The sequence below is a fragment of the Nicotiana tabacum genome, chromosome 15 (assembly GCF_000715075.1).
Source record: "Nicotiana tabacum cultivar K326 chromosome 15, ASM71507v2, whole genome shotgun sequence".
NCBI classification, from domain to species: domain Eukaryota; kingdom Viridiplantae; phylum Streptophyta; class Magnoliopsida; order Solanales; family Solanaceae; genus Nicotiana; species Nicotiana tabacum.
In genome coordinates this window covers 106,315,906-106,339,544 of record NC_134094.1, presented here as the reverse complement: position 1 = coordinate 106,339,544, position 23,639 = coordinate 106,315,906, and the positions used below count along the sequence as shown (strand labels likewise).

The 23,639-nt window shown below is 37.9% G+C and overlaps 2 protein-coding genes across 2 annotated transcripts; both read left to right on the top strand.

Annotated features, from left to right (window-relative positions):
• The first annotated feature begins 2,340 nt into the window (after positions 1-2,340).
• LOC107794445 (protein EXORDIUM-like 2) lies at positions 2,341-4,432 on the top strand. Its single transcript, XM_016616928.2, has 2 exons — positions 2,341-3,065; positions 3,846-4,432. The coding sequence occupies exons 1-2, from the start codon at positions 2,566-2,568 to the stop codon at positions 4,288-4,290; spliced, it is 945 nt and encodes a 314-aa protein (XP_016472414.1). The 5' UTR covers positions 2,341-2,565; the 3' UTR covers positions 4,291-4,432.
• A 2,610-nt stretch (positions 4,433-7,042) lies between these two features.
• Positions 7,043-7,549, top strand: LOC142169781 (uncharacterized). The gene is made up of 2 exons (XM_075231689.1): positions 7,043-7,219; positions 7,322-7,549. Exons 1-2 carry the CDS (start codon positions 7,043-7,045, stop codon positions 7,547-7,549), a joined length of 405 nt encoding a protein of 134 aa, XP_075087790.1.
• Positions 7,550-23,639: the final 16,090 nt, after the last annotated feature.

Genomic DNA, 23,639 nt, shown 5'->3' with positions numbered 1-23,639 from the left:
CAAATAAGCTAGACAGCCCTTCTCGACCATACGGCGAGCCTTCACATAAGATATAACCCTGCTGGTGGAATGACCAGGAGTTCCTTTCCACTCTAACCAAGGTAACTCCGGTATGGCTAGGGTCACCGCCTTGGCATGACAATCCAATATAGAATGATAAGGTGACAACCAATCCATAAACAAGATGACATCAAAATCTACCATATCAAGAAGTAGAAGATCCACACTAGTCTCAATACTACCAATAGTAACCACACACGAATGATAGACATGATCGACCACGATAGAATCTCCTACCGGTATGGACACACACATAGAAGCACTCAGAGAATCACGAGGCACTACCAGATATGAAGCAAAATAGGTGGACACATAAGAATAAGTAGATCCTAGATCAAATAGAACTTAAGCATCTCTATGGCAAACTAGAACAATACCTGTAATCGTGACATCGGATGACTCGGCCTCAGGCGTAGCTGGAAAAGCATAAAATCGAGGCTGGGCCCCACCACTCTGAATTGCGTCCCTAGGACGGCCTCTAACTGGCTGGCCCCCACCTCTCTAACTGGCTGGCCTCACCTCTCTAACAGCCTGACCTCCGCCTCTAATTGTCTGACCTCCACCTCTAGCTGCATGACCCCTACCTCTAACTGGCTGAGTAGGCGGTGAATCAACTGGTGCCGGTATGATGGCACGAGAATTCTACCGAGATCTGTTATCCGATAACCTATATTTTAATCGATTTTTCACATTAAACCTTTCCGGAAAAATTGACGGACTGCGCATGCAAGTCGAGGAATGATGAATAGTACTATTTGAGGTCTCAGAACACATAAATAATTTATTAAATTTAAAAATAACCTTTTGGGTTATCACATTATCACTAATTAAACTGTATTAATAGTGTAAAAGATCTTTTTTACTGTTAGTGTGTATATATATATTCATCTAAAAGTGTGTGAATATGTGAGTGATGAACTCTTAATAGGTCGATGTATACAATGATGGATGCACCAATACTTCCTTTATTAGTTTCTTGTGTTTTTTTTTTTTGGGGGGGGGTGGGGGGGCATACTTACTTAAATTCATTTTGACCACTTTATTAATTACAATACATATAAAATATAGAAGTGTGGACGTAGACAGTATCAAAGTTGGGATGCATCGAGCAGGCAGGACCCCTTCCCCTTGTCGAGTGGGTGGGGGTGTTTAGCTTCTTGTTTGACATCTGCTAAGGTTTATGACTACTAGGGTTGATTAGGATGGTGACTTCACTAATGGGGCTACTCACTAATTGTAGATTAATGAATGCACGCACCGATGGAAAGTGATTAACATGACCACCTACTTGTCTTTGCTTCAACCATCATTAATGGGTTTCTCTTCAAATTGAAGTGTAACAAACTAAAAAGAACGTAAATCACTACCACATAATGCAAAGAAACTCTAGTGCATGTCGTGGAATGTACATAGTTTCATTATTTTTTATTAGTCTGTTCTTAAAAAATAATTTACCTTTTTATATTTGGAGATCACAGTGTACTAAAAAAATTTATCTTTTTATATGAGGTGCGGATATCTCCCTCTCTTTAAGGAGATTCAAGTCACTCCAGTAAAATCTTCACTGGTCCAACATTAATTTTTTTTGACTTGTCTCCCACCGGATACAACAATCCGATCACAGTGTATGAGTCATACAAATTCTGGACAAGTTGTTGAGTCCAAAGTTTCATCACTTGAAACATCTTACTTCAACAAAGTAAAACTCTCTTTTATTTTCTTTCACAAATTTAATCTTACTTTTTCATGCATTCGATAATATTTTTCACACACTACATTATAAAAGAAATACTCTATTTTAGGTGTAGAAATTCTTGTTAGATTAAATTGGAAGAAAATAAAATAACAAGTTACGAGACATCAGGAGGAATACGGGTTAATGGATGAATTAGTGTGTAATATGTGGTAGATTATGGGAGAATAGTTACAAAAGAATTAGGATCATTTTCTACGTCATGAAATAGCGGGTTAGTAAGAGTTATAACCACTTGTCAAACATGGGTTAATGGAGATTAATAAGAGATCTTGGCATAATATAATTTTAATATTAAAATGCCACGTAACAAAATACACCAACAAACGTCAAGAATAGAATAGGAAGTTTAGGTGACGCACGCAATCATATCCGACTTTGATGAGATGAAGATTGACATATTAAAACGGAAAGAAGAAAAATACAAAAGGAGTAAACTAAAGCAGAAATGTTGTCTTTTTCCCACAAAACACCTTCCCTGGTTATCCAATTCCCCTAATTAACTTCAATATCTTTTATAGGATAAAGTCCACAGTTCTAAGATAAAAGAGGAAGCTAATATTTAGTTCAATTTACTTGTCATTCCTACAAATGTCAAACAAACCTCGCAACATGTACATCACCAACAAATAAATAACTGAAACCCTGCTTTATTATCTCTCATAGTTTAATATTAATTTCTTGGCAGCTTCATTGCTGTTCTTCAAACAGTCACCTGCTTCATATATAGAGAGAGACCTCAAAAAATTTTCATGTTCACCATTTATCAAATGGCATATTTCAACAAGATCACAATTTCTGTCTTACTATTTTCACTCTTTCTTGTTCTTCCTATTCCTTGTTTAGCCAATTCAAGAATACTTGCTCTAGTTGAGCAACCCCCACTTGTTCTAAAATACCATAATGGTGCTCTATTAAAGGGACATGTCACCATTAACCTTATTTGGTATGGAAAATTCTCCTCTAATCAGCGCGCCATAATCATAGATTTTATCCAATCTCTCAGCCCCAACCACACCCGCCGTCAACCTCACCCTTCCGCCGGTTCGTGGTGGCGCACCACGGAGGAGTATAAGGGAGGTCCATCTGTCATTTCTCTAGGCAAACAAATTTTTGATCAGAAGTACTCACAGGGAAAATTGTTGAAAGATCCTCAACTTGAAAGTTTGGCTTCTAAGGCAACTCAATCCAACTCTATTGCCGTTGTTTTAACAGCAGCCGACGTAGCAGTTGAGGATTTCTGCTTGAACAGGTACGATGATTATATTGACGGGCTAGCTAGTAACTTCAAGTGCATGATATATATGTTGGATAATTTTGTTAACTAAATTCTAAATCCCTCTTTATATATTAGAATTACATGAATTATCCTAGGAAGTTCTATTTTACGTTACACTATTTTTTTTATTAGCCTGCTTAAAAAGGAATAATGTATATCTTTATTTTGAAGATAATTTTATATCTTCGAACTTTCTATTTTAACAGTAATGGCTTGCGTTTATAGCCACAAAAATCTCGTGACACATTTAAAATCACAAGCCCGTGCCCAGTTAAACTACTTTACATAAATTGAAATTGTGAGAGTAATTTTTTTATGGTAAATAAATTTTATTACCTAGCTGAAAGAATTACAGCATAATGTTGAGAGTGGAGTTACCCGAGGAACCAAGAAGTTAACTGTAGTTAGTATTAGTAGAGTTAATTATCTGTTAGAAGTTAGTCAAGTAGTTAAGTCTAGTAGTATATAGATAGATGTACACGTGACTTGTAAAGATATAGCGTTCAATATACCCTAAGTTTTTCTCTCTCAAAATGATAGTCGCCCCATTCTGCTGATCTACATCTGCTTTTCTCATCTTCAATATTGTGGATTCTATAGCTTAGATTCATACTTTTGACACATAAAACTTGGTTCTGGAGAATAGTCCAGGAACAACAGGCTCCTCTATGCTTCTAAACTATGCTCACCATTAGACAGTTTACGTACAGGATAGAAATTCAAACATTTAAGCTTCTGAATATTTCTGTGCAGGTGCGGCATGCACGAATGGACTCGAGGGAAGAAGGGAAGCAAGTATGCATACGCTTGGGTGGGTAACTCAGCAAGCCAATGTCCGGGTCAATGTGCATGGCCATTTTATAAGCCGATCGTCGGACCACAAACGCCGCCGTTGGTTGCTCCAAATGGCGACGTTGGAGTGGACGGCATGGTGATCAACCTAGCAACAGTATTAGCGGGTACTGTAACAAACCCGTTTGATGGCGGGTATTACCAAGGCCCAGCTAACGCACCCTTAGAAGCTGTGTCTGCTTGCACCGGGATATTCGGGTCGGGTGCTTTCCCCGGGTTCCCGGGTAACACTTTGGTTGATAAAACAACTGGTTCTAGCTACAATGCGGACGGAGTAAATGGTAGAAAATATTTGCTTCCGGCGATGTGGAATCCAAAGACCTCAACTTGCAAAACACTAGTGTGAATATTGATGAAAAAAATATATATATTTTGATATGAAATTTCAAATTTTTGTTTGTTCGTTCGATTGAATTTGCGTGTATAGCCTGTATTCATGAAAGAACAGACCCTAAAGAGAAATAAAATGGATTCTATAAAATTCTTTATTGCGTGTATGTTGATTTAATAATAAAGTTGAAATTCTCCTTCTGAAAAATAATAAAGTTGATTTAAAGATCTCCTATGTTTTTCTATAACGTATTGTACACTACATACTGTCAAATTTTGTTACAATAATATGGTTGGCAAGATGATCTTTTCATATTCAAAGTACCAAACTCTTGACCGTCATGATTGGTTTCTGAAACACAATTAACTTAGACAAACTTGAAAAAAGTTATTGAATCCGTTATTACTATGATGCGAAACTGCTTGCCAACGCCCAACGGTAGCAAACGTATAGCCCATTTGTCCAAAAAAAATATATATATATATTTTGAGAAGTATTTTTTGTCAAAAGTATTTTTGGTGAGAAACAAGTTATTTGGCTAATTAATTTGAAAAGTATTTCTGAGCAATAATTAGTATTTGACCATTCTTTTAAAAACTGCTCATAAGTATATTTTTCTCAAAAGTGCTTTTCAAAAAGTACTTTTTTCTCTTTCCAAAAGTTTGGCCTAACACTTCAATTTTGAAAAATATATCTTTTTTTGAAAAAAAGTACTTCTAAGATAGGAAAAGCTTGGCCAAACATACTATTAGTTTCTCAACTGAGGCTTTTCCCTCTTCCGTGTCTCTTTAATTTACTCTTTCTTTTTCACTTCTGTTTCTAATAGAAATTATCTTTGAATATTTTTTAAAAAAATAATTAATTCTAAACTTGTCATTTTACCTCCGTATGACTAAGAAAATGTAATTATAACATATTGAACATCATAATTGCTGTTGCTCTCGTAATCACACGTCAATGAAATTTTAATTAATTATACTCATAAAAAATAGCTTCCTGGAGCTTTATCTGTCTTGTCTTTCTTTCTTGAAACCCTTGCCTAGTCAAACGTTGATAGATTATTTATATACATTTATCTACTTTTAGATGGATAGAATTGATTGATATTTTTACTTCATATTTAATACATTTGTAATAATAGGCAGTATTATTGTTGGGGCTAGATACCTTAATAAGTTATGCGTCTTTTGTTTTGATGATTTGATAAATTTCATGAGAAAACTAGAAAAAAAATAATTAATTCTAAACTTGACATTTTACCTCCGTATGACTAAGAAAATGTAATTATAACATATTGAACATCATAATTGCTGTTGCTCTCGTAATCACACGTCAATGAAATTTTAATTAATTATACTCATAAAAAATAGCTTCCTGGAGCTTTATCTGTCTTGTCTTTCTTTCTTGAAACCCTTGCCTAGTCAAACGTTGATAGATTATTTATATACATTTATCTACTTTTAGATGGATAGAATTGATTGATATTTTTACTTCATATTTAATACATTTGTAATAATAGGCAGTATTATTGTTGGGGCTAGATACCTTAATAAGTTATGCGTCTTTTGTTTTGATGATTTGATAAATTTCATGAGAAAACTAGAAAAAAAATCTGATACAATTAGTTCATTTGCATTGAGAGTAACTAGTCAGATGTCTGGTTCAATTCTCAATGAAATCAGATAAAGGAACAACCGAGGTAATAGGTAGAGATCAGTTCCCCTTGTCGCCGGGCATCAACTCTACAACTGTAAAAGTCGATGAATTGTACCGTCTGGTAAGTTGTTGCACTGTACCGTCTGGCAGCAGTACAGCAACACAACTGTAACTTGCTAAGACCAAACTAAATGATATTTTATTGCATCATCCTTGATGACATCACACACATATATTATCAACATGAGGCAAGGGATTTCATCTCTCTAACACTTGAAAATCAAAAGAAAATATTCACTCAAGTGCTAGCCATCATCTCTCTCAAGAACAAAGTTGTTGCAACCTCAAGGACCAGGACCAGATCCAAAGATTAAAGATATTTTAAGTCCTTAGGTTTGTTAAGTCTTTGTTATTTTGTTCTTCATTTGTATTCCTACACTACTTTCAAGAAGTGTCTTTGTAGGACATATTTAAACCACTGTTTGGTTTAGTTTCTTGACTAGAATTAATCAAGATTTGTTGCTTTTGTAATATTATTATTGCAAAGGGCTTACAATAGAGTTATTGTAAGGGGTGAGGGATTAAGAGTATAATTCCTAGATTGACTAGAGTTAGTCAATATTTGTTGCTTTGTAATAGAGTTATTACAAAGGGCTTACAATAGCGTTATTGTAAGGAGTAAAGGATTAAGAGTTTAATTCCTAGATTGCAATAGGTTGTAATCTGAAGTTTGCTCGGTTTAGTGGAATTGAAATCCTACTAGGGTAGGTCATGGTTTTTAATCCCTTGAGCAAGGAGTTTTTCACGTAAATATCGCGTATTCTTTATTTACTGTCGATTTACTGTGGGAACTAATAGAGAAGTTGGCTCCCTATACTATTTAGTTTTACGGTCTGTTGCTTACCGTGGGAACTGATAGAGAACCAGATTCTCTATACAGTTTGGTGGACTCCTACTTTCTATCAATTGGTATCTGAGCAAGTTTTTTCTAAAAAGTTAACACCTAGAAATTATCTTTATCATGGTTGCTCCACCAAACTTCGAGGAAGGACAATCAACCTATTGACCCCCAAGATTCAACGGCCAATATTATGGTTGGTGGAAAATAAAAATGCATGACTTCATCATGGATGAGGTCTCAGAGTTGTGGGATGTAATATGTGATGGACCTTTTGTTCCTATGACAACTATTGGTGAGGGAACAATTACAGTCCCAAAAACAAGAAAAGAGTACAACGATACTGAAAGAAAGGCTATTGAGAAGAATTTCAGGGCAAAGAAGATTCTTGTTTGTGGCATCTGACCAGATGAATACAACCGCAACTCATCTTGTCAGTTTGCTAAGGAGATCTGGGAAGCTCTTTAAACTGCCCATGAGGGAACTACTCAGGTTAAGCAGTCCAAAATTAATATGCTTACTACTGAGTATGAGCTTTTCAAGATGAAGAAGGATGAGTCTATTCAAGATATGCACACACATTTCACCTCCATTATCAATAAGCTTCACTCCCTTGGAGAAGTCATCCCAAGAAACAAGTTGGTCCAGAAAATACTCAGTGTTCTACCAGGTTCCTGGAAAAGAAAGGTTAATGCTATCACTGAAGCCAAAGACCTATAGAAGCTGACTATTGACGAGCTTATTGGAAATCTCAAAACTTATGAGATGAAAAGAAAGGAAGGATCTTGAAAGAAGAGAACCCAAGAAGGAGAAGAACCTGGTTCTCAAGGTTGCCAACAATGACTCAAGTAGTGATGGATCTGACATGGAGTATCTCACTCGAAGTTCCAAAAGATGATTCGAAAAAATGGTGGGATTCCAAAGAAAGAAAATTCCAACAGAAATTTCAAAGGAAATGCACTACAAGAATATGGAGTTATTACGACGGTTATTTTAACATATAATGGTGGTTTACAACCATCGTAATACACACTAATGGTGGGTTTTGAAAACGCCACAATCTCGTCCGCCAAAATTATATTATGGAGGTTCTGGCAAAACCGTCATAATTACGTTTGAAAACTGCCGTATTTTAATCTGGTTAATGCGGCTTGTTGGTTTGATTATTGTGGCAATTTTAAACCGCCGTGGTTGCAAAAAAGAATTGCTACTATAATGCCAGTATCCTTTCACAATTTATTTGTTCACATTTACAATCCTATTTATTGAATGTCATGCTTTGAAACTTCCATAACACTTCATAATCTTTTTAACCAGATATATAAGATTAAATAAGAAAAATATTTATTATATAAATAACACAATTATACCAAAATCACATCATCAAAATATTAATGCTTTAAAGTGTATTTCAATAGTAATATCCAAAAGATTCATAGTTGATCCTATAAAATAATCACTAATTCACACTTGGACGATCATCATTGTTACTTTCATCTAAAGATATTCTTAGTTCAGCTGTTGATGGTGCACCACTTCCTAAATTCGGTGCCTGAAAAAAGAGAAAAAATACAGTGAATAAGCAAATAACTAAAATTTTAACTAGCGAGCTGAAGTAGTGAGAACTCCCTAAGTGTTGAAAGAGTTCTGCAGCTATACATGTGAAAAACGACTTAGGACTTAAAATCCTTCTAGTCTTGCATTTTTTTATTACACTCAATATGCTTATCAGAACAATTTCAATCTTCCCAAATACATGTCATGACCCAATTCTATTTTAGGCAGTGATGGCGCTCAGCATCGTTGCTAGGCAAGCCAACCTAAATATTTCTAGGGATTTTCATTTTTAATAAATTTTTCCAAGTAATTAACCTTCCTTAATTTAAAAGATTGGATGGATAACAAAATTAAAATAATTAAAACAAAAGAAACTAAATGCAATCATAACCGTAGAAATAAAATCAAAACCACAAATCTAGTAGTGTGTGCCAAGACCTAGTGTCATAAGTGTAAGGACTACTAGTAGGATATACAAAAGAGTACAACACAATTGTCTGAAATAAAATAGACAGAAAATAAGGCAAAAGGAAGACTTCGGCTGCTACAGAACGAGCTCGGAAGATAGCTCACCGCAAGTCTCGTAGTGTAAGATCAAGTGTGCGCGCCGGGCTGATATCCAGATATATCTGCCTCAGATCCTGCATATTTAAGTGCAGAAGTGTAGTGTGAGTACATAAACAACGTGCACCCAGTAAGTATCTAGTCTAACCTCGAAGAAGTAGTGACGAGGGGGTCGACTTTGACACTCACTACGGGTCAATAATATAACAATGTAAAGTTCTAATTTAAACATGAATTATACAATGATAATAGAAGTCAAAGCAGGAAATAAGAAAAACAATCCTTTCGTTCAAGTAAGAACCAAGTCATCTCTTTTATCTAAACCTTTCACTTTTCAACTCTGTGAATCAATATTAAATATAAAAGGGGATTTCAGTATCTTTGCGCACCAATTATGTCGAGGACGTACGGCCCGATCCAAATATACATAATAATATAATGTGCACTGCTGAGGGTTGAACGGCCCGAACCATATAATATATCAATAAATCCTGCCGAGGCGAACGTCCCGCTCCCATGAGAGTAATGAAAATTTATCCAGCTTGCGGAATATATTTGCGAAGCGGTTGAACGTAGATTTTCTCAATTTATCAAAGTATTTCTCACTTCCTTTTAAAAATAAGAAATTCAACTTGGAACCTTTAAAATATTGAAACCCTCAACTTACGCTTTAATCCAACAACTAGTAAGCATAAACAAGTAACGGTATCAATAAAGTATGGTGTAAGTCTAAATCTACCCGGGCATAAGCATGAATAGTAGCTACGCATGGATTCTCGTCACATCGCGTATACGTAGCCCCCACAAGTAGAAATACATATTGGTTTATGTGAACCTATGGGGTTAATTCCCTCTTACAAGGTTTTGTAAGGTTAGAAAACAGACTTACCTCGTCTCAATCCTATTTCCTGGTTCAAGAACGCGCTCACACCCTCAAGTCGGTGTCGAATCAATCCAAAACTAATCAAATAGTATATAACTAATTAATACATGTTCAAAAGTTCGTATTCCAGCTATTAAAGAGGTTACCCAACCTTAAATGTAAGATTCTAAAAATTCACCCCCGGGCCCACGTGCTCGGATTCCAGAAATATTTTGAAGAAAGTTGTTACCCATAACCACATGATCTCAAATATATAATTTTTACTAAATTTCATAATCAATTTCGTGGTTAAATCTCATTTTTATCAAAAATCTAGGTTTTTGCCTAAACCCCAAGAGTTTCACTAATTTACATGTTATAATCCACCCATAATCTATGTATTTAACTCATATTTGATAGGAAATACTTACCTCAATTAGTTGATAAAAATTCCCTCTCTAACCAGCTCCAAAATTGCCCCTAAGAAGTGTATAAATGAGCAAAAATGCTAGAACCCCGAAATAAACACCACTGCCTTCAGCGAATCTCGCACCTGCGGTGAGTTGGCCGCATTTGAGGTACCGCATCTGCGACGTTTTGGCCGCTTCTGCGGAGCTCCTCAAGCCAACGAAGGTCGCTTCTGCATAGGGGAGGGCCACACCTGCGGACTCTGCTTCTGCGTCAAGGGCACCGCTTCTGCGGAGATAGCCGCTTTTGCGGTCAAGGGCATCGCATCTGCGCTCTCACAGGTGCGCCAAATCTCCTTGCTCCTGCGAATTTTGGGCAGCCTTGGCTTGCTCACTTCTGCGACTCCTGGCTCGCACCTGTGAGCTCACACCTGTGGCTAGCCAAGTGCAAGTGCGATTATGACAGCAGCTAGGAGCTTCAGCTCTGGCTCCCAATTTCCAACTTGGTCTAAGCCTCGTCCGATTGACACTCGGACCCCCCGGGGCCCCGCCCGAACATATCCACAAGTTTGAAATCATAAAACGGACTCGATCGAACTCTCGGAATGCCCATAACAACAATGAAACTAAGGATCACACCCTGAAACCAATCGAATCAAACTTATGAACTTCAATTCTTCAATTTACTCCCAATGCGCCGAAACGTACGTAAACTACTCGGAATGGCGCCAAATTTTGAGTGCAAGTCTTAAATGACATTACGGAACTATTTCCGATCTCGAAATTTCATTTGGACCTGGATATCACCAAAACCCACTCCAAACCAAATTTAAAGAATTTCTAAACCTTCAAAGAATTAATTTTCACTATTAGGCGCCGAAATGCTCCCGGGTCTTCCAAAATCCGACCCGAGCATAAGCTCAAGTCCGAAATCACTATACAAACCTATTGGAATCGTCAAATCCCGATTCCGAGGTCATTTATTCAAAATGTTGACCGAAGTCAAACTTAGCCTTTTTAGCCAACCTTAAGGAACTAAGTGTTCCGATTTCAACCTGAACCCTTCCAAATCCCGAATTAACCATTCCCGCAAGTCATAAAATGGTAAAAGCACATACGAGGAGTCTTATTTAGGCAAAAAGGGTTCTAGAAATTAAATCGACCGGTCGGGTCGTTACAGTGCAGACCCTATGGAGGATACAAAATCTTTTGAATTATCAACCTGCTTTGAGTAGTTGGAACAATAACACAAATTTCTGTAACTCATCTTTTTCTCCCTCTACAGAGACATATATACACAAAAGCCAGATATATATATATATATCTTCCAAGCATCTAAAACATATCATTCATGAATACCTGTTTAATCGTTTGAAAATGAGATGCAAGCCAGCAGCAGACAAACCAAAGAAAAAGCACAAGAAGGGATTGTGGTCTCCAGAAGAAGACCAGAAGCTCAAACACTACATATTTTGAGGGATAATATATAACAATATAAGAAAACTATGAAGTGCACGTTTTATCATTTTGGAGTCATCTTCTATATGTATCGACCAGAAGCACAAGAAGGGACTTTGTGGATTAGGCTTGTCAAATGTTTTTTATGCTTCTGGAAGAGAAGATTTAGCACCAGAATCCCTCTCCATATCTATGGGTTTATTTCAACAGGTACTGTATTGACCCTAACATGCATGCTTAGCAGTCCTCAAAAAATTTTGTTTAGTGATATAAAAGCATATTTGGAATTATATTTCAGAAAATAAGCACGTTAGAGATTATCTCAAATGCTTAAAAAGGAATAAACTAATCAGATTCAATTTCTAACAGCCTATTATAAATTAAAACCAGGAGAGAAACCACTTTATGTCAAAAAAGAACCATAAGAAAAGTAAATAACTAAAATTTTAATGTAGCAAGAGAACTTATACATGTGGAGGAGTGGAAAATAAGTGAGCAAACTCCTCAGGAATATTCCCAATGTTCCTTTCATATAAGCTAATTAGTGCATTTAATTTTGATTTCATATCTGTCATCTCTTGCTGCCACTGTGGAGTTGGAGCGGTAGAGCTAGTTAAACCCACATAACCACGACGATATCTCACAAATGTGTGTTTGAATGCTACAGTTGGAACAACACCCAAGCCTAAACCTCGAACACGGCCGGGGTGCTCGGGACCGAATACTATGTCAAGTGCATCATTTGGTGAAGGTTCATCAAGACTTTTTGTTCTTTGACTTCAAATTTCTTCACTTCTTTCCTACAAAATTTGAATAAGCATAAATTAAGCAATAGATCAAATGACTGGTACATTTGAAAGACAGGTACTGAAAACATGTTATGGTCTTAGTTCAAAATTTACTTCTCAATTTAAAAGATCATATAGTGAACGCAGAATTATGTCTTCACTCTTCACAAGCAAAATATTTATTAGTAAGCTAGATTTGAGCAGCTGTGATTTCAAGTTCACTTTAATACTTGGTTCACATAAATCACATGGCTATTTCAGAAGATGGCCAGATGGAATAACGCAAGGGAAAGAAAAAGAAATAGCTGTGAAAACTTCATTTTATATTGAAACCAAACACAACTGAGAATATAAAAGAAAAACAAGAAAATAAGCTGCAATATTCATCTACTACTTGTTGCCTAGTAGCACAAGACATTATCCTTTTTATTTCGTGGATGTCTTCTATATACACATTGTCATAATAAGTTTATTGGTACTAGCAACAAGCAGTGAATCAAGACAAATAGTATTTTATTTCTAATTGAGAACTGAGATACTGCAGTAAATAGTGCAAATCTATTGATAAAGTAGGCTCTAATTCTTAGATAGAACCTATGAGAAAACCTTTAAGGCTGAAACTTAGCATCTGATCTTGATTTGATCAACTAGTTAAAGAAATTACCTAATAAGAAGCCTCTTAGTGATATAAAAGTGCAAATAGAAAATATTTACTTCTTCCATTAGAATTAAGACATAACTATCAGAAGCTCTACATGTAGCAGCCTGCAATAATTAGTGAATATTTTCACTTAATCTGAACTAAGTTCTTCTCTCAAAAATTTTGCTTATACATGTCAAACTGTTAACTTACTACTTCAGATCATTTGCCAACTTACTATAAAAAAAAATATAATGTCCAATCATACATGACTTAAATTTCACTCCTACTCAAAAACTTACTAAAACAGAAGTCTACCAAAAACTTATTTTATGTCCTCATCATTCCGGTGCACTTTCATTAAGCCTTCTTAAAGTAAATACCTTTTATCGATATTAAAGAGAAATTGGAATAAGTTTTATCGATATTACAAATGTATATTATTGATTAACAAACTCTATGACTAATTTACACTGATAAGAGGTAACTCAACACTAAAAAATAATCAATTTACCTTTAAAATAATAAATCTGCTCAAAAGAAAGGACAAAACTAAACTGAAACGAGTTATACCTATCAAATGTCTAACTGTCGACGTTGATCCCAATAGCTTCACCAGCAGTTTTTGATCCCTCGGCTACCTATCAAGCACATATATTATATTTAGGTTAATATAGCAAGAACAACAACTTAAAATATCAAAATTAAGTGCATGCAATCGAAATACCAAACAAAGCAGGAAATATTTAAAGAAATACCAAACTAATTGAACAGAAAAATAACAAAAAAGAAAGATTACTATTTTGGATTAGTAAAAATAAAAGAAAGAAGTACATAAACCATTAGATTAGTAATATTTTCTAATAACAGCAATCGTAGTTCTGTTGTCTTTTTTTCTAGTAATAGATTACTATTTTGGATGTTATATATTCAATTGACTGAATGAATCATAGATTATCGGATTGAGGGGAAACAATTATAACAGAATAGGGAAAAATCGCTACACTTCCAAACATGCATGACCCTAATAATTAGAAAAGAACTTTTGGTACTAAATATGCATCATTACCTGAAGATTATTGAAGTTGCTAAATGGTGTCGCCCAAACTCACACCACTAATTGGGATTGTGAGGCGGTCGATGCAATTATAAATACCTAACGCAAGTCGGGGTCGATTCCACATAGAGCTTTATGTTGGATTAGGTATATACCTAGTCTAAGTATATGACATGCCCAAGATTGCACTCCCACATATTCGATTGTTTCTTTTCTACTTTAATTTTTATGCTAATGCATGTAATTGTAAAGCTAGGGGACAATATTTTTGGTATTGTTGCTTTTCAGGTTATAAACGATCTAGGATTGTAACTTCCTCCTAGTTGGTTACCTAACGATTTGAAAGCTTTAGGGCATGTTTGGTTAGTCGGGATACAATATAGCAATCACACGCGATTACTCACTCTATACCTCTAGGTAATTTGAATGATTTTTTCCATCTTGGCTTTCTCAAGTCCAAATGGGTATCTCATGAAACAAGTGATAGATGTTCAAGTCGGGTCTTACTATCTCTAGATTCGACCCTTTAATTGGGGCTATCAATTTCTCGAGTTCACCCCAATTTCTTGTTAGCCAAGTTTTCCTAGACTTAGTCTCTCTTTCTCAAGTAGAGACTAAGTCGATTAGGCATGAATTAATGTTTGCAACCATCAATTCTTAAATTCAAGCAAGAACTAGGCTAAATATCATATACCCAACCATAAATAAACCCTAAATCAATCACCCATTAGATACCCATACTAGGGTTGAGTCACAACCCTAGCTAAGAGTTTTAGCTACACATAGGAAATGAAGAAATTAAAGAAAAAACTAAGATAAAACTCATAATAGATGATTAAGGGAAGAAAATCTAATCTTAAAATGATAAACTATTACAAAGTTGCCCAAAACAGTAAAGAAAAACAACTATCTATTTTCTGGAGTTCAAACCTTGACCTAAAAATGACAAAAAGATCTATTTATACCCAGCTAAAATTATCGGATAAAATTGCTCCTACGGAGGTTGTGCGGCCGCATAATTCTGTGTGCGGTCCGTACAATTCTGCGTGCGGTCCGCACTTTGAAGCTGACTTGACATCGTGGTCTTTTGCGACTGCATAAATCTGTTGTGCGGCCGCACTTCCTCTGATTGTGCGGACCGCACATTTATGAGTGCGGCTGCACTTTTGCATTTTGCTGCAGCACAATAATAGTGTAGTCCACACATCTTCAGGTCCCCAAAACACATCTCTCTAAACCTTATCTTCTGCGGCCGCAGAATAATTATGCGGTCCGTACTTTGTGAAGGAATTCTGATAGTGGCTCTTCAGAGTCTGTGGCCGCACACAGTATTATGCGGTCCGCACTTTGGTCCCTTTTGCCTTATTTTGGTTCTTGTCCAATTTTTACTCCTTCTTAGTTGATTTTCATTTCTTTGGCTTGTTTCCCTATATTTTGCAAGAAAGCACATTTCATTAGTTCTTGAAAATACCTTTAAGCATTTTTTAGTAAAAACGTAAGTAAAAGAGAGCAAATAAGCAGTCAAAATCCCTACTTATCAACTCTCCCAAACTTAAGCTTTTTCTTGTCCTCAAGCAATTAAGGCAATTTCCACCTCCACTAGAAAAGTGTTAGTTCAACTAGTCTAAGTTGAATCAAACACACATCAATTGGGACCAACAATTACCCACACACTCATGAATCATTAACAAGCCTATGATTTGAATGTTAAAGCACATATAGCTCTAATGTGACTCTTGAGCATCAAGAGTTGACTTAATTCCTCCAGGAAGTACGCACTTTCATATAGGTCGTTGTGGATCCCAAATTCCTCCTCTTATACTCTCCGAAAGCTCATCTCACTTAAGAATATAGCACTCAATGCAATGAATCGAGAAAGGTTCACTCATCACTTTCAAAAGAATGTCACAAGCCCCGCTCTAAGTACCATATGCTTGCCCCTCATGTAGATCACCACTAATGTAAGTTTACCCGGCTTGAAATCACGTAGGCCTTTTCGACATGTAATGAAGGCTTTTGGACTAAGGAGGGAAATATTGAAATGGAATTGGTTCATTTTTCCTTTAGCACTCCATTTCTCTTTGTGGCTCATATTTTGCCGACTCTTTGAGTCATTTTCTTTTTTCTTAGGGGAACTAGAGAGACTTGACATCACTCTTTCTTGGTCATGATATTCATATTCTCCTTCTTTGTTGTCTCCATACTTTGCACTTTTGCTTTCTTTTGAATCTTTTCAACCCTTTCACATTATTCACTTTCTTTTCGTGTTTTTCTTTTGTTCTTTCTTTTTTTTCCCTTTCCTCTTAGTTTTTTTCTTTTTATGCCTTGATACCATCTTTAAACTCGTCTCTCTCCCCCCCCCCCAAACTTATGTTTTTACATTTATTTCTCATGAGTGCTAAAGAAAACTTGGGTGCCAAGAGAGGGTCACTACAAAACGGGTAGAGGCTTGCAACGTGGTTATCGAATAAAAGATGCTTTAGGCTCAATAGGGTTGAATAAGGATGATATCATTTTTGGTCCATAGAAGGTTTCAAAATGGGTCAAGAAGAGCCTATAATCACTTCTTAAGCCAAGCTAACTTAGAATTTTGTCTAGAAACACATTCGGGGCAAGTTCTAGACCATTCGCACGGGTACTTGAACTTGTAACAAAATACCTCACTTCTCACACAACCGGATTGTTAAAGAGAATAGAGTCGATGGCCCACAACAACCGCATTCAGGATTGAAAATCGCGAATAGTTCAACTAAACCACCCGATGATTGCCTAAGTCAACACAAGAGTCACAAGGTCACTAACTAGAGCCATTTCTTTCCAAAACCTTATTTTTAACCATAAGTGTGTAGTTAAGTGTGTTGGTACCAAGTGAAGCATGCTTGACCCTTATTTATTCATTAATACTACTGTTTCTACCTAAACATCAAGAACGGACTCGATCCCTTAAGAAGGTTGTCACGCCATTCATCATTGGAAAAAGCCACTCACACAAAATCCACCTTTGGAAAGAACCATGGCATAAAGAAAACCAAAGGATTATTGTTCACTTAAACATAAAAAGAAGCTAACAAATTAAAAAGGAGCTAATATACTATTAAGAAAATAAAATGAAGAAGTTATGAAATAAACTACTGAAAGTAAGGCAAATGAATATACTGACCGAGAGAAATAGAATATATATAAGAGGGATGAATATATACATAATGAGGGAGAAAATAAATATAAAAGAAAAAGAGTATTAAAATTATTACAGGCCAATGTCATCAAATGTCATCAAATCAAACCAAAATAGACCACTACCCCTGAATAAGAACAAGCATTGTCCTCAATGCTTAGCAAAATCAAAATAAGGGAGGGTAGAGAGTAGAGAAAACTCTCTATGAGGTATCAGGGTGACTGTCAGCATCACCACCCCCGGGCTCCTCCAACTGTATCTCATCATCATCTGGCTGGGGAAAAACAGGGTTGGCGAGCATCTGAAGCATCTCCTCAGCAGTGTGGGTAGCAAGATCTGGCTCATCAGACTGGCCAGCTGGTGCCTCTACTGATGGTGCTGTTGGGTCTGCTAGTACTGATGGATCTATCTCCATCAGTAGGTCAAATGGAAAATCATCTGTGGCTGCGATCTTCGTCACTTCCTTCCTCAATCTATCCACTGATTTCTTTGAAGCTTAGGATTTCCTCTTCTTCTTTGCCTGCTTTCCCAACTCCTCAATAGCTCCCCCATGAGCCACCAGTGTATCCATAATGGTCTTCTGGTTCTCCAAAATCTTCTTTAATATTTCCTCCACTGACAGAGGGACCTGTGGTGCTGCTGGGGTAGAAGACTATTCTGCAATAGCACTGGATATGTCAGACAGCTTAGAAGTAGTTGTCTGCATCCAGTTGTTGAGACTCACCAATGTCTGGAAGACTCGCAGTACAGTGAGTAGATAAGTGGATGAAGCTGGTACTGGTACTGAAGCTGATGGTCTAAAAGATGAAGGTGGTGGCATGTCAGCTATCTCGGTGGAAGGATCGACTGTTGAAGAAGGTATGGGAGTTGTAGATGGCTCAGCAGCAGACTCTATACCACCGCTGATGGCTCATCAGACTGACCAACGGTGGTAGTGGCCTTACCCTTGAACATTGGGTTGTCTGCACCCTGCATGTGGTACCATGAGAAGGGCTTCTTGGCCTTCACTTTTGTATCAAATGTCCTTGGCTCCACCTTTGCATCGTTGAAATATTCTGTGACGGTGTTGGGATATGGGTAGGAGTTTTAACCTTTTCGGACAGCTATTGTCATGTTGGCCAACATGATAGCACCCACATTGATTGGGTACCTGCCATAATCGAAGCAACCAAAACTGCTCGGGGAAGAGAAAGATTGTTCTCATTTCTGCTCGGGTCTATACGGCTGCACACAAAGGCCTGCCACTCTTTTGCTTCAAACTTTATGGTGGACCAGAGGATAGTAACCCATGTTGTGATCCATGTTGGTGGTGGTCCTGGTGCTGCCAACATCTCTGCTAGCCAAGGGCGAGATGCATCACCCAAAGCAAGCTTATCCAACTACCAGATTGCCTCTACCTCTTCGAGTCCCAGGTAAGTGTTGAGAGTGATTGGGTCGAATCTGACTTTCAAATTTCTCACTTTGGTCACTTTGGCACCCTTCATGATGTGTGCCACATTGGCATAAAACTCTCATACCAAGTGCTCATTTGCATCGATGACACTTTTGGGTGAACCCCATCCACCCTTTTTTCTCCCGAAACTATCGAAGGACATTTGGATTGAATTTATCCAAATTCTTCATTAAGAATTGTCGCTCAAGTATGAGCGATCTCTGGGGCAACCACTCTCTGAACCTTGTGAATTCTGTTAAACTCACAAACTCCTCCCATGCTTCCTTCTTCTTCGACCTCTCTAGGCCGTCCACTAGAGTGTCACCTCCCCTACCATCATCATCATCATCTATTGCCAGTGGTGCCAGAGGGGTAGTTATAGAGAAGGGATCTGAACCTTGGCTACCGGTATCAGAACCCTCAGAAGAACTTGCTGTGGTTGAGGGTTAGTCGCGCAATTGATATCTCATAGTGGGTTATGGTGGTTGGGACTGGGCCTCAGGTTGAACCTCCATTGACTGACCCTCGGAGGCTTCCCTAGACGGAGCATAGGAACTAGATTCAGAGGGATTTGTGGCCCTACCTCTCCCAGTGGTCGGATTTTTTGTGATTACTTTAGATTGCACTCCTACTGAGTTAGTGCCCTTTTTTCTACCTCAGGTTCTACCTCGTGAACGAACCATTGTCTGCAATACGAGTCACATAAGTCAGTTGAAGTTCAAGACAAGTTAAACATTTGCAGTACAGTTGTAGGACAACAGGTTACAGAAGAGACAGTGTGGACCGCATAATTTTGAGTGCGGCCGCAGACTGTCATGTGCGGACCGCGCAATTTTATAGTGCGATCGCACACCCTAAAGTGCGGACCGCACAATTTTGAGTGCCTCCGCACATGCTGAAGTGCGGACTGCATAAGTTTGAGTGCGGCCACATAATTCTAAGCTGAGACACTAGTTCTCTGAAGTTCCAATGTGCGGTCGCAAACGTTTTTCTGCGGCCGCACAATTGTTTCTGCGGACCGCACAATTTTGAGTGCGGTCCGCACTTTTCAAGCACATGTTTACCCTAACCGACAGATCTGTGGACCACACAATTTTGTGTGCGGTCGCAAAATTTTAAAATATACGGCAATGACTTTAGGTTTCTTGCAATTATTTCACAAATTAGACATGGTATTTGCAAATAAACATGATCAATGGTCTACCCAGTCCCCAATGAACATACATGAAATTACTTACATGGTTTTAAGCACATATGAAGAATATTTGACATTTTTAGGCTTAAAAATAACTAAACTAATCAACAACAAAAATTAATAAAAATGGCAAAAGTCTAACATGGATTGAACATACCACTGATGAAGGAATGCAGGTGAGAATCTAGACTTGATGAATTGATTATGAAGTGTGAACTATTTTGTGATGCACAGTGTTTGCTTAGGGCTCAAGAGTTCAGAGAGTGTAAAGTGTGAATAGTGTTCAAAAGCCTTATTTATAGTTTGACCAAGTCGGTCACAAAGTGAGCTGAGTGCGGCAACATAATTTTGAGTGTTGTCCGCACTCTTTAGCTTGACTTGTGCTGAGATTCTACGGTTCGCACAAAAGTGAGTAATCATAATTGTGTGGTCCACAATTTTTCAACACTTGGCCTATTTTTCAATCACAATACCTACAATGCACACTCATTCCTGTAAATCACTTCAAAACTAGTTAGCTCAATACAAAACCTATCTAAAAAGGAAGATAATGTAAAATGAAAAGAAACATGGGTTGCCTCCCAAGAAGCGCCTGATTTATGGTCGCGGCACGACGCAGGTTACCATCAATCACTTGAAATGAATTAACGCCACAACGTGGCCATCATCAACTTTGCCAAGATAATGTTTCACCTGGTGACCATAGACTCTAAACACTTCATCATTCTTGTTCTTCAAGTCTAGTGCACCAAAGGGTGTTACATGCACAACCTCAAATAGACCACTCCACTTGGACTTCAACTTTCCCGTAAACATCTGCAACTGAGAATTGAACAATAGTACAAGATCACATTCTTTGAACTCCTTGTTTCGGATGTACTTGTCATGGAGGTACTTCATCTTGTCCTTGTATAAGGACAAACTTGAATATGCATGGTACCAAAATTCATCAAGCTCATTCAATTGTGCCACCCTTAAGTTGGCGACGATATCCCATTCAAGATTAATCTTCTTCAATGCCCACACAGCCTTGTGCTCAAGTTCCACCGGTAGGTGACAAGCTTTCCCGAACACTAACCGATATGGATACATACCAATCGGTGTTTTGTAACCCGTCCTATAAGCCCAAAGAGCATCATCAAGTTTCTTCAACCAATTCGTCCGGTTGGCATTCACAATCTTTGACAAAATACTCTTGATCTCCCGGTTGGAGACTTCGAATTGCCCACTTGCTTGAAGATGTTGACACTTTGTGAGTGACACCATACTTTATGAGTAAGGTATCAAAATGTTTGTTACAAAAGTGTGATCCCCCATCACTAATAATGGACCTTGGAGTACCAAATCTCGTGAAGATGTTCTTTTTCAAAAATGCCACCACACTTTGAGCTTCATTGTTGGGTAAAGCCACAGCTTCAACCCACTTTGACACATAATCCACAGCTACCAATATGTAAGTGTTCCCACAAGAGCTCACAAACATATCCATGAAAGCAATACCCTATACATCAAAAATGTCAATCTCCAAGATGGTGGTGAGGGGCATTTCATTTTTCTTTGAAATCCCACCGGCCCTTTGATATTCATCACAATGCTTGACGAGATCGCCAGCGTCCTTGTAAAGAGTAGGCCAATAGAATCCACAACTCAACACTTTTGTTGTCGTTCTAGCTCCCCCATGGTGACCACCATATGGTGAAGAGTGACAAGCCTCAAGAATTTCCATTAGTTCCTCCTCCGGAACACATCGTCGAAGGACACCATCAGTACAAATCCGAAAGAGATACGGCTCATCCCAATAATAGTCAAGGCAATCCCGTTTGAGCTTCTTTCTTTGGTTTGAAGAGAACTCATTTGGTACAATACCACACACATTATAATTGGCTAAATCGGCGAACCATGGCATCCCAGTCATTGAAATGGCTAAAAGCTGTTGGTCGGGGAAGTAATCATTTATCTCAAGGCCGTCATGTGGCCTCCCCTCCTCCTCCAAACGAGACAAGTGGTCCGCCACTTGGATTTCACTACCTTTGCGGTCTTGAATATCTAGATAAAACTCTTGCAATAGAAGCACCTACCGCATTAATCTTGCTTTAGAATCTTTCTTGCTCATCAAAAATCGAAGCGCCACATGGTCGGTGTGGACAATCACCTTTGTACCCATCAAGTATGGGCGAAACTTCTCCATAGCAAAGACAATAGCAAGGAGCTCTTTTTCGGTCACTGTGTAGTTGACTTGGGCATCATTCATGGGCTTACTAGCATAGTAGACCGGGTGGAAGATTTTATTGATATGTTGCCCCAACACTGCTCCAACCTCCATGTTACTTGCATCACACATGAGCTGGAAAGGCAAGCTCCAATCTGGTACGGTGATAATAGGAGTAGTAGTCAACTTGAACTTGTGCAATTCGAAAGCCTTCATACAATCCTCATTGAAATGTAACTTGGCATCATTATCCAAAGGTTTACACAAGGGGTTCACCACCTTAGAAAATTCTTTGATGAATCGGCGATAGAACCCTGCATGACCCAAGAAGCTCCTCACTCCCTTCACGGATGTAGGGGGGAGTTTGGAGATCACCTCGATTTTGGCCTTGTTGACCTCAATACCATGCTTTGAAATTTTGTGGCCAAGGATTATGCCTTCCTCGACCATAAAGTGACATTTCTCCCAATTTAAAACCAAGTTTGTTTCCTCACATCTTGCCAAAACTTTATTCAAGTTGTCCAAGCACTAATCAAAAGAATTCCCCACCTCGAAAAAGTCATCCATGAAGACCTCAAGAAAATCCTCCACCATGTCGGTGAAGATGGCCATCATACACCATTGAAACATCACTGGTGTATTGCATAACCCAAATGGCATTCGCGAGAATGCGAAAGTACCATAGGGACAAGTGAAAGTATTCTTATCTTGATCCTCAGGAGCAATAATAACTTGATTATAGCCAGGATATCCATCGAGGAAACGATAAAAAGCTCGTCTGACCAACCTATCAAGCATTTGATCAAGAAATGGAAGTAAAAAAATGATCTTTCCGAGTGGCTTTGTTGAGCTTCCTATAGTCCATGCAAACTCTCCACCCGGTGACTGTTTTGGTCGGGATCAACTCGTTTTTGTCATTTGTTACCACAATCATGCCACTTTTCTTTGGGACACATTGCACTGGAGAGATCCACGAGCTATCAAAAATACGGTAAACAACCCCGGAATCCAATCATTTTATGATCTCCTTCTTCACCACCTCTTGCATTGCTTCATTTTATATTCTTTGATGTTCAATGGAGGGTTTGGAATCCTCCTTCAAAATAATCTTGTTCATGCAAAAAGCCGGACTTATACCCCGAATATCCGCCAGTGTCCATCCTATAGCTTTCTTCCTCTTTTGAAGCACCCCCAAAGTAGAATCTACCTTCACGTTAGTCAAGCAAGAGGAAAGAATAATAGGTAAAGTAGAACATGGGCCAAGAAACTCATACCTGAGATGTGAAGGCAATGGATTTAACTCCAAAGTGGGAGGCTCCTCGATTGAGGGATTTGTTGGAGGAGTCTTCCGGTTCTCAAGATCTAAGGACAATTTTCGGGGTTCATAAGTGTACGAGCCCATTCCTCGTAATGCATTTACACATTCCACAAAGCCTTCCTTCTCGTCATCATCATGATTAAGCAAT

Bases quoted from the DNA above. Each gene is read 5' to 3' on its own strand.
- LOC107794445 (XM_016616928.2), top strand. From the start codon at position 2,566: ATGTTCACCATTTATCAAATGGCATATTTCAACAAGATCACAATTTCT. The intron at 3,066-3,845 runs GTACGATGATTA...ATTTCTGTGCAG, and splicing joins GAGGATTTCTGCTTGAACAG to GTGCGGCATGCACGAATGGA.
- LOC142169781 (XM_075231689.1), top strand. From the start codon at position 7,043: ATGCATGACTTCATCATGGATGAGGTCTCAGAGTTGTGGGATGTAATA. The intron at 7,220-7,321 runs GTTTGTGGCATC...GGAACTACTCAG, and splicing joins TCAGGGCAAAGAAGATTCTT to GTTAAGCAGTCCAAAATTAA.